The sequence below is a fragment of the Cynocephalus volans genome, chromosome 2 (assembly GCF_027409185.1).
Source record: "Cynocephalus volans isolate mCynVol1 chromosome 2, mCynVol1.pri, whole genome shotgun sequence".
Lineage (NCBI taxonomy): Eukaryota > Metazoa > Chordata > Mammalia > Dermoptera > Cynocephalidae > Cynocephalus > Cynocephalus volans.
Window position 1 is genome coordinate 120,177,170 of NC_084461.1, and position 15,402 is coordinate 120,192,571.

General features: G+C 39.7%; 1 protein-coding gene across 1 annotated transcript in view; it reads right to left on the reverse strand.

Moving 5' to 3' along the window:
• The window catches only part of TRPC7 (transient receptor potential cation channel subfamily C member 7), a 162,302-nt gene that overhangs the window by 98,774 nt on the left and 48,126 nt on the right, over positions 1-15,402 (reverse strand). Inside the window, exon 4 of the mRNA XM_063087636.1 lies at positions 1,813-1,995. Coding sequence (XP_062943706.1) covers positions 1,813-1,995 — 183 coding nt within the window. The remainder of the gene's footprint in view (positions 1-1,812; positions 1,996-15,402) is intronic.

The window sequence follows — 15,402 nt, forward strand, 5'->3', positions numbered from 1 at the left end:
ATTTATTATTTTCCTACCTATGGACTGCAGCAGACACTTGACATTCATGATGGATATTTTCTGAGACCTTTATGGCTTCCCTAATTGGCAAATACCACTAGAGCAAATAATATCCTTCATGAAACCTTTTTATTCTGACCCAAACCATCATGCTCATGGAGGGTTTCACTTTTTCTTATTCATTACCAAGGCCAATTTGTACTTGGTAATTGACAATGAGAAAGAACATGGACCTATTAGGAGGTGGCCAGACTTCTGACTTCTCTACTCTCAATGACAGTTTTGCTAGGAAGTTTAAATTTATGTTTCAGAAGAATGGTCAATGCCTACAATGCCACAGACTGTTGGAATTGCTCATGAATAGCCAAAACTGTGAATGTAAATCTGCAAATGCCAAAGATCTCCTGTTCTTTGTATTTTCAAAGACATCTTCACTTTCACACTGTGCTGGGAGGCAGGAAGATATTCTGGCTTGGGGAAGGAAGAAAATGTTTGTAGTCCTGGAGACTCAAGCTTATCTTTGCTGTTGCCAAATAGCCTTGACTGCAGTATTTGTTTGAACCCCAAGGGCATGATCTCTCAGCAACTTCAGGAAGTGATTGCTGTACTTTGGTGAAAAGTCTCAGTGAGCTCTTGGGATGGGGAAAAAATGAGTTCCCCTGAGCTAAGAAAATAGGATTGTACTTGAAACTACAACCTGACTCCCCCCAACCCTCCACCAACTCTATGCTTTCTAATATTAATCTTTAAGGCCACCATTCTCATGGTTCATTAATTTTATCTTTGGGACTCAGAGTCTTAGAAAAAAGCTATTTTTCTTACAGTGTGTGATTATTATTAAAGTAAAAGGGCAGGAAGATTTTTATGAAACTTGGGAGCTCTCCCTAGGATGGCTGGGTTGCCCCACACAAATTAAAACAACCAGGAAAGAGGAAAAATGCCCAGAGGCCAATTGCAGGCATTAATATTGCCATTCAGTTTTGAGCATGCAAAATAGCTGGAAAAAATAAAAACCTTCAAAGGCTGATCAGTTGCTTTGCTTACATGGAAAGCACATTGATATTTAAACCTGTGGATCTTTGGAGCTCTCCATTTTTCATCAGGCTGAATGATATCATCTAACAAAAGAGCAGATTCTAAGGAATCCAGAGTACATCCAAAGTGGAAATATGTGACTTTTGTTCCTTAGGACCTCAATCTGATCAGCCAGTATAGGTCTGAAGGCCACTGGGTGACAATGGCCATTAAAGACACCTTGATGTTTATTGAGGAGGTAGGATGAGCTTACTCTTGGGAAAATCTACTGGAGCTTCCTGCTTAGGGCTTTCACATGCTTTTGGTGTGAAATTACTCTAGGCCCCCAGGACCATGGACCCCACAAACCCTCTGCAGCAAAATATTTTCTACACAACTACTCCCCAGGCACACAAGGAAAGCTCAATAAATAGTATTGAAAGACCTGACTTATAACGTGTTTCTCATGAAGACTTGGGAATTGGCTTGTCCCAGCCAGTGGTTTGGGGGCTGAGCATCTCCTCATCTATTTTCCAGGCTCGAGGCCCGCACATGGGCTGGCTATCAAGATTCCTCTTTCTCTCCTGGTGGGCTGGGAGTTGAGGTGGGAGGGGATGGTGAGAGGGGCTCTGAGCAGCCCTGCAAGGCTGTCAGTTCCGTGTCTGGAGAGAAGTCGGGTATTACCAGTCACTTTGTGGGAACATGAAAAATGCATGAGCACAAGGCTAGGCCAGCCGCTCTGCTAGGTGAGGTGAGGTGAGGTGAGGCAGGAAGGCCAAGAGAGGTGGGGAAGCTTACCTTTTTGACTTCGTATTTAATGGCGAGTTTGATCCTGCTCAGACTTGGACGGTGGTGGTCGGACCAGACTTGGAAGTTCACATCACCATTTAAAATCGCTTCCACCTCTTCTGTATCTCGGCACAGGTCCAGCACGCCCACCACAAAATCCTTGCATTGCATAGATAACTTCCTGTAATCGTTCTAACAGAATAAAGAGAAATCAGGGGTGTATCACACCGAACCCCACAGATCGGCTATCCCAGCACAGCAGTGTTGATCAGCAACCGTCCACCACGTGTGAGCTTACGGAGCACATGGAACGAAGGGGTTTGCTGAATCCAGAAGGCAGGGCAATGTCTCTTGATACACAACCTAGAGGACATCTTCTAAGCCAGTACTTGTCAGGGTCACCTGCATCAGAGTCACCATGTGTACATGCTGAAGTTGCAGATTCCCAGGCCCCACTCCAGACTTACTGAATTAGAATTCCTGGGGATGGGACCCAGGAATTTTCCTTTAACCTTGCTCCCTAAGTGATTTAGATGTCTGCCACAGCCCATCCCGGGCTCTTTCAAAGCAGCAGCTCTTCGTGCCCAATTCTGAGCCCAATCTGAGGGAGGAGTAATAAGGACATGAACTTTTAAGGCTGATGGAAATAACACTTCACTTATTTACACCAAACTGTATTGGTGACTCCTCCACACAGTATGTTTACCGGGAAGATATGGCTGGGATGCTAAAATTGGAAAAAAATGTACACAGGTGTGCTTTTTTTCCTTTTTTAATATGCTGGAAAACCTGCTTGTAAATTACAAATTTAAAAATCAAATTTAATTTAAATCTTACAGGATCTTTTTTTATTACAAATTCTTTTGTATGGCAAATCACGGCTTCTTAAATTACCTGCCTATTGAATAAACATTTTCATGTCTTGACCCTTTTGTTATTGTTGTTTTGTTTTCTTAATGAGTTTTTAAAGAATTTCTTTCTTCCTTTCCCTAGGTATACCTGTCTAAGTGTCTTTGAGAGGCTGACTTCCTTTCCTAGTGACATGCCAACTTCCCCGTCCCCGCAACAGACTGTTTAAATTGCAGATAATGATCCAAAATGTCAGACAAAAAATTGTGTCATGTCACCCTCATACCATTGCTCCCCCCAAATATTTCCCCCTAGAGGCCTCCTTGTTGGTTTCTTAGTTGAAAAGAAGCTACTCAGAAACTATACAAGAGCCAAATGTCACCTTCCATGTTGATCCATGTCAACAACCCTCAGACTGGAAAATAGTTGGCAAACAGGAGTGCAGGGTTGCTTTTCCAGAACCTGGATTTCTCAGCAAATAGGTGGGAGTCTGGCAAACTGAGGAGCTCAGCCATTTTTCTGAGTTAATGATTCTTGTCTCCTTCCAGGACTGCTGCATCAAAATGTCACTTAGCATTAGAGAAAGAAGTAAGTAAATGCTTGTTTGCTGGGAAAAGGAAGAGGATCAAGAAAATACTTTCAGATGAGAGAGGCCACTCTTGATTTTTATATATAATTTAGGTAGAGGAAGGGAGTTTTGGAAAATTTGAGGTAGACAAATGACTGCTCAGCTCAGGCAGATTGTCATGGAATAATATTAAAGTAAGATACTTGGAGTGTTTCAGGTTTTGGCATCTAGCACCTGCACAGAGCTGGTTGGTGACATGAAAAGCTGTGTTCTGGGCTCTTCTGTCCCTAGCACTCACCCATCTACCATTCATTCATTCATTTCTGAAGACCTACTATGTACCAGACAGTTAAAAATTAGCAGTGAACAAGGCAAATGTGTCCTCTGAGTCATGTGGGGGTGGAGGACACTGAAGATCCACGCTCAGAGTTGCACAGGAGCAAATGCTAAGTAGAACTTGCTCAGAGCTTGTCCTGGCTAAGATATTCTGCAGAGCCCTGATGAGCTGGTGGTGGGAGGCTCAAGGTACACTGGGCTCAGCAAATGGACATGGTGGGTCACCTCACCACATGGACCCATTCAACTCTGGAAGCCCCTCTGTTGTAACTCACATTCCCAGCATCTCTGGCCCCCACCATATCGATTTTATTGTCCCTTTCTTGAGAACAAGGAGTCTCTGACTATTATTGCCTGTTCCTCGTAAAACAGAAATTGTCCTGTTTGCTAGACCACACCTCATCTCTTGGTGGAAACTCCTGCCTACAGCTGAATGCATGGATGGGTACAGGAGAGGAAGTAGAAAGGGCATGACCCAGCCCTTGGCCCCAGCTCCCCATGCTACGAGCAAGTCAGGCTGTATGCCCAGAGCCTCTGCACATGTCTGAGTTCAGTACAGTTCAGAACAGAAGCTGCCACTTTATTAGAAACTGTCACTTCCCTGAGCTCTTTCAGCCAGCCAGATGTCAAAACAGGAAGCACCAAAGAAGCCAAAGCAGGTGATTTGTTTCTTGCCTCCATACTAGACACTCAGGCTGGAAGGCAATAAGCCTTCTGGTGTCTGCAGATGGCTGGAAGGAATAGAGAGAATTCAGACCTGCCAGGAAGAAGGAGGTAACATGCACATGGATGGTAAGAGAGACAGCCATAGGTGAACATCTCCGAGGAATTATCATGATTTATTGGGTCAACCCTGATCTCAGTGAGCTTTCCAAGACACACTCCTCACTGTAGTTGGAGGTAGATGAGACACATCCCTAAAACATCACAGGTGTCTTTTAAAAACATTTTAAATATTCCTGAACACTGAGGTCTGCCAGTCCCAATGGGTGACAAGTGCTCTACCTGCATTATTTTACTCAATCCTTATAAAAACCTGTGATGGTAGGACTGTCATCATTTCCAACTTACAGATGAGGAAACTGAGACTCAGAGAGATAAACTAACAGGCAGAATCCACTTCTCTTCACTGATCTCTGGGTCACTCTCTTACCTTCATTGGACATTTTAGCTCCTGTCTCACTGTCACTCTCCCACCTCTATTTCTGTTATTATTCTTGGTGGTTTCAATATCCAGGAAGATGACTCTCCCATTACCCTGCCGTATCACTTCCTTGACAACTGCTTTCCCAATGCCTTTCTCCTTAACCCAAACCCAGCCACTCATTCTTTTAGTTATTACCAATAACTGAAGATCCTCCGTGGCCTGAATTCAAGTCTCTCTTCAACCACCATATCCTATTTTTCTAGTTCACTGCCTCTTGGACCCCAACTTCAGTGATTCTTCACTTCTACCAGACCTATAAGCCATTGACCATACCTCCTATTCACTGGTTTTCACTCCCTTTAGGTCAGTGTCTCCCTCCTGGCAGACATGACCTTATATTTCATGATCAATCGATCTTCATAATCGTCCTAGCACATATCATTAATTTTCTTGCCCTCTTATTTCATTGTCTTCAGTGGATAAAAGCCTGACCTTGGTTGAGTCTAACTCTCCACCACTCTTGTCCTGCCTCTGCACAGTAAATGTGGCTGAGAACACAGCCACACTGATCAGTCCTGCTGTAAACTCACTACTTCCAACCTCACGTAGTCCTTAGTGCTCTTGGGCAGTTCACTCTCCCACTCTCCTAAACAAACACTTCTTCCTCTCCTCAGTCTTCTAACACCTCCTCCCCCTCCCGACTCTCAGATGAGGACCTGTTTCCTACTTCATTAAGAAAATAGAAGTCATCAGAAGAGAAGCTCCCTGTGCTCACACTATTGAATGTGTCTACCACAATCATCTGTGTTACGCACTCTGTTTTCCCTCTTCTTACTATGGGTGAACTGCCCCTGATCTTCTCTAAGGCCAACTCCTCCACTTGTGCACTGGTTATCAACCTCCTATGCCTACTCAAGGACATGGCTCCTGCAATCTTCCTTTCTCTCTCTTGCATTTTCAGTTTCTCCTTTTCCCTGCTGGCTCATCATACAAACATGCTGTTATTTCTCTTGTCTTAAAAAGACACACAAAAATTTCTCTTGACTCCATTCCCCACTCTACTACTCCAGTTTTCTGTTCCATTTTATAGCAAAACTCCTCAGTAGAGTTGTTTACACTCATTGTCTCCAATTGCAGTCTTTGCACTCTTTCTTGTCCTGTTCAATAACGCTTTCATACCCACTGACTCCACTGTGACTGTTCTTGCCAAGGTCACAAATGACTTCCATGTTGCTAAATTCAATCATTAGTTTTCAGTCTTCTCAGTCTTCATCTTACATGAACTATCAAGTGCTTTGACATAGCTGATCCCTTCCTCCTCCTTGATATGAATTCTTCACTTGGTTTCCAGCATAATATATACTCTTTGGTCTTTTTTTTTTTTCTTCTTTTTCCTGAATGACTACTTTTGCATTATTTGGTGATTCATTATTATCTTCCTTACATCTTAATTTTGGAATGCCCAAAGATGTGTCCAGTCTTTGCAATTCTCCTTTTATCTATGTATACTCATTGCCTCAGTGATCTTGTCTACTGTCATGGCTTCCAATAATACCCATATGCTGATGAATCCAAAATGTATATCTATAGCCCAGCCTTCTTCCCTGAATTCAAGATTCAGGTATCCAATTGCCAACTTGATATCTCCACTTGGATGTCTAATAGACATTTCAAACTTAGTAAAACTAACTCTGGATCTAGTCTTTTTTCACCTTCTTTAGTCTTCTCCATTCTTTCAGTTGTTCCAGACAAAAAACCTTAGATTTATTTTTGATTCTTATCTTCCTTTCATAACCCACATATAATTTGATAGCTAGTTCTACCTGTTGTATATAACCATACTCTGACCAATTTCACTATTTCTGTCTTGGTCCAAGCATCATCATCTCTTCCTTGGACTAGTCCAAGAGACTCCTAATTGGTCTCCCTGACTCTGTCCTGGTTCTCTATAGTCTATTCTCAATATACCAGACAGAGGGATATTTAGAGAAAGTAGTCAGATCATGTCTCTGCTCTGCTCAAACCCTCCAATGGCTCCCCATCGAAAGTAAAAATGGAGTCTTTACTCTGGCCTATGTTAGCCTCCAGCCTCTCCATTGTCTTCCTGATTTTATTTCCTGTGGTTCTCCCCCTCACTCAGTCTACTCCAGCTACTCTGGCTCGCCTGCCATTCTTCAAACACACTTGGCATGGAACAGACCTTTGCACTGGCTATTCCCTTCGCTTGGAATGCTCTTTCCCCAGATATCTACATAAACAACTCTCTCAGCTCCTCCAGGTCTTTGCTTAAATGTCCTCCTCTACTCTCAATTACCCTTCCCTGCTTTTTAAAAAAATTTTCTTCATAGTACTTACGACCATCTGATGTACTGTGTATTTTACTTATTTATTGCACTTATTGTCCATGTCCCCCATTGGAATGTAAGCTTCTTGAGGGTAAGGATTTTCTCCTATTTTGTTTACAAATGTGTCCTAAGATCCTAGAACATTTCCTGGAGCAAGATAGGCATTCAGTAAATACTTGCTGAATGAGTAAGAGCAGTGAACTTGTCTAAGACAATATAACTACTGAGGGGTAGAGCCAATATCCAAAATGGGTTGGTCTGACCCTAATTCTATTCTCTTACCTCTCATCCTGTTGCCTCTTGGTGAGCAGCATGTATTCTTCTACTTAGCACACTCTAATAACTAGAGGATCATTTGGGGCTGACTCTCAACTAACTCAGGGAAATAAAGGATAGATAGGCATATGGATATTTTAATCCCTAATGGATTCTACGGTATAGTAGGTCAGTGCACAGCTTTTGAAATCAGAAGGAGCTGGCATCTAAACTCCTATTTGCTACTTGCCAGTAAAATTGGGAAATTGAGCAAGCTATGTAATTTTTCTTCATCTCAGTTTTCCATCTGTGCCAATACACACATTATACAATCATTTGGAGAATTCAATACCAAAATAATGTAAAATGCTTACGATAGTTAATAATACTTAATACAAATAACAAAATGAAAACTTAAATGAAAATTGGTAATACAATTAAAGCTTGTAAATGGCAATTTTTATTTTTGTTACCACCTCACATTGATCATTGATTTCAAACTCCTGACATTTTGCCCCTTTGTGATTTTTAATTACTGGAGTCAAAGCAAGACTGGCCTGTGGGTAGGAGGAGAGCAAAAATGCCAGAGAAACCCTTGATTCTTCTCTCTCACACTCCAGATCAAACCCATATATCAAAATCATATCCTGAATCTGTCCACGTCTCTGCATCTCTGATGGTTGCACCAGTCCTTCTAAGGTTAGCACCACCAGTCACCACACATGGGTTACCAGTGTTGAACCTGGCGAAATCTCTAGTCTTACCAGTCCCCAGTTCAGTCTGAATGGTGTTGCTCACTTTGCTGAGGTGACCAGGGGAGTGGGCAGTGCGAGCATAATGACCATGATAAAGGATTCCTTCTGTGCCTGCAAAGATCTTTCTCACTTTGCACAATTTATATTTGGCCTCCTCAGGAGTAATATGGTGAAGCAAAGCAACCCCTGGTGCCATAGGTCAGATGGAAGTTCTCCCTGGTTTTGTCAATGCTGCTGACATCCATAAAACCAGCAGGGTAGGTTTATGAGTGTGGTCCCTGCCATCCATCTCAGTGAACCACTATGTGCAGATCTTCTTTACTTCATCTCCTATTAGGGCACACTCAAATCTGTTCTTTAAAAAAGTGGCAAGAGGAAGCCACTTTTAGCTGTGGGGACTGGTAAATGGATGAAGAACAGACACACCAGGCAATTTGTCCAGACTTCAGTGCTTTGGAGCTGTTGCCTGCTCCAGTGCTTCTTGAGACCTTGAGCAGTGGCTGTGCTGGGCATAGAAAGAGGCCCTCAAGGTTTGTCTTTTTCAGAATGTCTTATACATAAAATCATATTGTATGTAACCTTTTGAGTCCAGCTTCTTTCCCTCAGTATAATGTCTTTGAGATTTATTCATGTTGTTGTATGCATCAGTAGTTAATTTCTTTTTATTTTATATCCATTCTATAGATGTCCCACAGTTTGTTTATTCATTCACTGACGGAAGAGCATTTGGTTGTTCCCAGTTTTGGGCAATTATGAGTAAAGCCGCTACAAATATTCATGTACAAGTTTTTGTGTGAATATGTTTATTTCTTTAAAGTTAATACCTAAGAGTGGGATTGCTGAGTGTATGGTAAGTGTATGTTTAACTTTGTAAGAAACTGCCAATCTGTTTCTGGAATGGCTGTACCATTTTACATTACTACCAGCAGATTATGAGAGTTCCAGTTGCTCCATATTCCCCTCAGTACTTGGTACTGTCAGTTTCTTTCTGTGTCAAGGCATCTCATTGTGGTTTTAATTTGCATTCTGTAATGGCTAATGATGCTGAGAACCTTTTCTTGTGCTTACTTGCCCTCTTTGTATCTTCTTTGATGAAATGTATGTCAAATACTTTGTCCATTAAAAAAATGAGTTGCTTATCTTCTCATTATTGAGTTTAGAGAGTTCTTTAAATATTCTGGATACAATTCTTTTTTAAGAGAGAAAATTTGTAAATATTTTCTCTCAATCTGTGGCTTGTCTTCTCATTCTCTTAACAGTATCTTTCAAAGAGCAGACACTTTCAAATTTTGGTGAAGTCCAATTTATCATTTTTTCTTTTCTGGCTATGCATAACTAAGATACCTTTTCTTAACACAAGGTCATAAATGTATTCTCCTGTGCTTTCCTCTATAAATTTATATGAGGGAACTTCAAAACATTCATGGAAAAACGGAATTAAAAGATAATATGAATCTTTCCATGAATGTTTTGAAGTACCCTCACAGTTTAGGTTTTATATTTAGGTCTATGACAGATTCAGTGTTAATTATTGTATAAGGTATGAGGAATACGCTGAGATACCTTTTAATGCACTATAATGTTCATTTGTTCCAGCTTTATTTGTTGAAAAAATTATTCTTTCTCCATTGAGTTGCTTTTGCACAACTGTCAAAAATTACTGACCACATTTGTATAGGTCTGTTTCTGTACTCTCTATTCTGTTTACTAGAACTATATGCCTATCCTTTCACTAACACTAACTTTTTTTTACTTATTTATTTATTTATTTATTTTTATGGTCTATTTTCTTTTTTTTTTAATTTAATTTAATTTTATCAATATACATTATGGTTGATTATTGTGGCCCGTTACCGAACCCTCCCTCTCCCCTCCTGCTCCCCCCTCCCTCCCAACAACCTCATATCTGTTCGCTTGTCGTATCAACTTCAAGGAATGGTGATTGTTGTGTCTTCTTCCCTGCCCTCCCAGTTTATTTGTGTATTTATTTATTTTTAGCTCCCACAAATAAGTGAGAACATGTGGTATTTCTCTTTCTGTGCCTGACTCGGTTCACTTAATATAATTCTCTCAAGGTCCATCCATGTTGTTGCAAATGGCAGTATTTCATTCGTTTTTATAGCTGAGTAGTATTCCATTGTGTAGATGTACCACATTTTCCATATCCACTCATCCGATGACGAACATTCGGGCTGGTTCCAACTCTTGGCTATTGTAAAGAGTGCTGCGATGAACATTGGGGAACAGGTATACCTTGGACTTGATGATTTCCATTCCTCTGGGTATATTCTCAACAGTGGGATAGCTGGGTCATATGGTAGATCTATCTGCAATGGTTTGAAGAACCTCCATACCATATTCCATAGAGGCTGCACCATTTTGCAGTCCCACCAACAATGTATGAGAGTTCCTTTTTCTCCGCAACCTTGCCAGCATTTATCATTCACAGTCTTTTGGATATTAGCCATCCTAACTGGGGTTAGGTGGTATCTCAGTGTGGTTTTTTTTGCATTTCCCGGATGCTGAGTGATGTTGAGCATTTTTTCATGTGTCTGTTGGCCATTTGTATATCTTCCTTAGAGAAATGCCTATTTAGGTCTTTTGCCCATTTTATAATTGGGTTGCTTTTTTTTTTTTTGTGGTAAAGTTGTTTCAGTTCCTTGTATATTCTGGATATTTGTCAGATGTATATTTTGCAAATATTTTATCCCACTCTGTTGGTGGTTTTTTAAACTCTGTTAATTTTTTCTTTTGCTGTGCGGAAGCTTTTTTTTTTTTTTTTTAAATTTTATTTTGTCGATATACATTGTGGCTGATTATTGCGCCCCATCACCAAAACCTCCTCCCTTCTCCCTCCCCCCCCCCAACAATGTCCTTTCTGTTTGCTTGTCCTATCAACTTCAAGTAATTGTGGTTGTTATATCTTCTTCCCCCCCCCGGTTTTGTGTGTGCGTGTGTGTGTGTGTGAATTTATATATTAATTTTTAGCTCCCACCAATAAGTGAGAACATGTGGTATTTCTCTTTCTGTGCCTGACTTGTTTCACTTAATATAATTCTCTCGAGGTCCATCCATGTTGTTGCAAATGGCAGTATTTCATTCGTTTTTATAGCTGAGTAGTATTCCATTGTGTAGATGTACCACATTTTCCGTATCCACTCATCTGATGATGGACATTTGGGCTGGTTCCAACTCTTGGCTATTGTAAAGAGTGCTGCGATGAACATTGGGGAACAGGTATACCTTTGACTTGATGATTTCCATTCCTCTGAGTATATTCCCAACAGTGGGATAACTGGGTCGTATGGTAGATCTATCTGCAGTTGTTTGAGGAACCTCCATAGCATTTTCCATAGAGGCTGCACCATTTTGCAGTCCCACCAACAATGTATGAGAGTTCCTTTTTCTCTGCAACCTCGCCAGCATTTATCGTTCAGAGTCTTTTGGATTTTAGCCATCCTCACTGGGGTTAGGTGGTATCTCAGTGTGGTTTTGATTTGCATTTCCCGGATGCTGAGTGATGTTGAGCATTTTTTCATGTGTCTGTTGGCCATTTGTATATCTTCCTTAGAGAAATGCCTATTTAGGTCTTTTGCCCATTTTATAATTGGGTTGCTTTTTTTTTTTTGTGGTAAAGTTGTTTCAGTTCCTTGTATATTCTGGATATTAATCTTTTGTCAGATGTATATTTTGCAAATATTTTATCCCACTCTGTTGGTTGTTTTTGAAACTCTGTTAATTTTTTCTTTTGCTGTGAAGAAGCTATTTTTTTTTTTTAATTTTATTTTGTCAATATACATTGTGGCTGATTATTGCGCCCCATCACCAAAACCTCCTCCCTTCTCCCTCCCCCCCCAACAATGTCCTTTCTGTTTGCTTGTCCTATCAACTTCAAGTAATTGTGGTTGTTATATCTTCTTTCCCCCCCCCCCGGTTTTGTGTGTGCGTGTGTGTGTGTGTGAATTTATATATTAATTTTTAGCTCCCACCAATAAGTGAGAACATGTGGTATTTCTCTTTCTGTGCCTGACTTGTTTCACTTAATATAATTCTCTCGAGGTCCATCCATGTTGTTGCAAATGGCAGTATTTCATTCGTTTTTATAGCTGAGTAGTATTCCATTGTGTAGATGTACCACATTTTCCGTATCCACTCATCCGATGACGAACATTCGGGCTGGTTCCAACTCTTGGCTATTGTAAAGAGTGCTGCGATGAACATTGGGGAACAGGTATACCTTGGACTTGATGATTTCCATTCCTCTGGGTATATTCTAAGCAGTGGGATAGCTGGGTCATATGGTAGATCTATCTGCAATGGTTTGAAGAACCTCCATAACATATTCCATAGAGGCTGCACCATTTTGCAGTCCCACCAAGAATGTATGAGAGTTCCTTTTTCTCTGCAACCTCGCCAGCATTTATCGTTCAGAGTCTTTTGGATTTTAGCCATCCTAACTGGGGTTAGGTGGTATCTCAGTGTGGTTTTGATTTTCATTTCCCGGATGCTGAGTGATGTTGAGCATTTTTTCATATGTCTGTTGGCCATTTGTATATCTTCCTTAGAGAAATGCCTGCTTAGCTCTTTTGCCCATTTTTTAATTGGGTGTGCAGAAGCTTTTAGTTTGATATGATCCCATTTTCTTATTTTTCCTTTGGTTGCCCGTGCTTTTGCGGTTGTATTCATGATGTCTGTGTCCAATCCCACTTCCTGGAGTGTTTCTCCTATGTCTTCTTTAAGAAGTTTTAACGTTTCAGGGTGTATATTTAATTCTTTAATCCATTTTCAGTTAATTTTGGTATATGGTGGGAGGTATGGGTCTAGTTTCATTCTCCTGCATATGGATTTCCAGTTATCACAGCACCATTTGCTGAAGAGTCAGTCTCTTCCCCAGTGTATAGGCTTGGTGCCTTTGTTAAAGATAAGATGGCTGCAGGTGTGTGGGTTGATTTCCAGATTCTCTATTCTATTCCATTGATCAGCGTGTCTGTTTTTATGCCAGTACCATGCTGTTTTGGTTATTATATCTTTGTAGTATAGTTTAAAGTCAGGTACTGTTACACCTCCATCTTTATTTTTTCTGCTCAGAATTGCTTTACCTATGCATGGTCTTTTGTTATTCCATATAAATGTCTGTATAGCTTTTTCCATTTCTGAGAAAAATGTTGTTTGAATTTTGATGGCGATTGCATTGAATTTGTATATCACTTTGGGTAATATGGACATTTTCACAATGTTGATTCTCCAATCCAAGAACATGGGATATCTTTCCATCTTCTTGTGTCCTCTTTAATTTCTCTCAGCAGTGGTTTGTAGTTCTCATTATAGAGATTTTTCACATCCTTGGTTAACTCTATTCCTAAGTATTTTATTTTTTGGTGGCTATTGTAAATGGGCTAGCTTTCTTGATTTCTCTTTCTGCATGTTCACTATTGGAGAATAGAAATGCTACTGATTTTTGCGTGTTGATTTTGTATCCTGCAACTTTGCTGAAATCATTTATCAACTCCCAAGAGTTTTTTTGTAGAGGCTTTAGGTTGACTGATGTATAGGATCATGTCATTTGTAAACAGGGACAGTTTGACTTCATCTTTTCCAATCTGGATGCACTTTACCTCCTTCTCTTCTCTGACTGCTCTGGCTAATACTTCCAACACTATGTTGAATAGGAGTGGTGAGAGTGGGCATCCTTGTCTAGTTCCTGTTCTTAAGGGACAAACTTTCAGCTTTTCCCCATTTAGGATGATGTTGGCAGTGGGTTTATCATATATGGCTTTAATTAGGTTGAGATACTTTCTGTCTATACCTAACTTGTAGATAGTCTTTATCATGAACGAGTGTTGAATTTTGTCAAATGTTTTTCTGGCATCTATAAAGACAGTCATATGGTCTTTGTGTTTGATTTTATTGATATGCTGTATCACATTTATTGATTTGTGTACGTTGAACCAACCTTGTATCCCTGGGATGAATCCCACTTGATCATGGTGTATAATTTTGCATATGTGTTGCTGTGTTCTGTTAGCTAGTATTTTATTGAAGATTTTTCTATCTATATTCATCAAGGATATTCACCTGTAGTTTTCTTTTTTTGTTGTATCTTTACCTGGTTTTGATATCAGGGTGATGTTTGCTTCATAGAATGAGTTTGGAAGAATTGCCTCTGTTTCAATCATTTGGAATGGTTTGTAGAGAATTGGTTTCAATTCCTCTTTGAATATTTGGTAGAATTCTGCTGTGAATCCATCTGTTCCTGGGCTTTTCTTTGTTGGGAGCCTTCTATCAGCTTCAATCTCTTTTATTGTTATTGGTCTGTTCAGATTTCTACATCATCTTGGCTTAGTTTTGGTAGTTTGCATTTGTCCAGAAATTTATCCATTTCCTCCAGATTTTCAAATTTGTTGGCATATAGTTGTTTATAGTAGTCACTAATAATTTCTTGTATTTCTGAAGTATCAGTTGTAACATCACCTTTTGCATTTCTAATTTTTGTTATTTGGGTCTTCTCTCTTCTTTTTTTAGTTAGCTGTGCTAATGGTTTGTTAATTTTATTTATCTTTTCAAAAAACCAACTTTTTGATTCATTGATCTTTTGTATCATTTTTGGGGTTTCTGTTTCATTAAGTTCTGCTCTGATCTTAATGATTTCTTTCGTCTGCTAACTTTGGGTTTGGATTGTTCTTGTTTTTCTAGTTCTATAAGGTGAAATATTAGGTTGTTTACTTGCCATCTTTCCATTCTTCTGAAGTAAGCATTTAATGTGATAAATTTCCCCCTTAGTACTGCTTTTGCAGTATCCCACAGGTTTTGGTATGATGTATTATTGTTTTCATTAGATTCAATAAATTTTTTGATTTCCTTTTTGATTTCTTCTTGGACCAATATATCATTAAGCAGAATGCTGTTTATTTCCATGTATTTGTATAGTTTCCAGAATTTTGTTTGTTATTGATTTCTAATTTTAATCCATTGTGATCTGAAAAAATACATGGGATAATTTCAATTTTTTTGAATTTGTTGAGACTTGATTTGTGACCTAACATCTGATATATCCTCGAGAATGATCCATGTGCTGATGAGAAGAATGAATATTCTGAGGTTGTGGGATGGAATGTTCTGTAGATATCTGCCAAGTCCACTTGGTCTAGGGTGTTGTTTAGATCTTGTGTTTCTCTGCTGATTCTTTGCCTAGATGATCTGTCCCATATTGATAGTGGGGTGCTATCACCTGCTATTATGGTGTTAGTGTCTATCTCCTTCTTTAGGTCTAATAGAGTTTGCTTTATAAATCTGTCTGCTCCAACATTGGGTGCATATATATTTATGATTGTTAAGTTTTCTTGA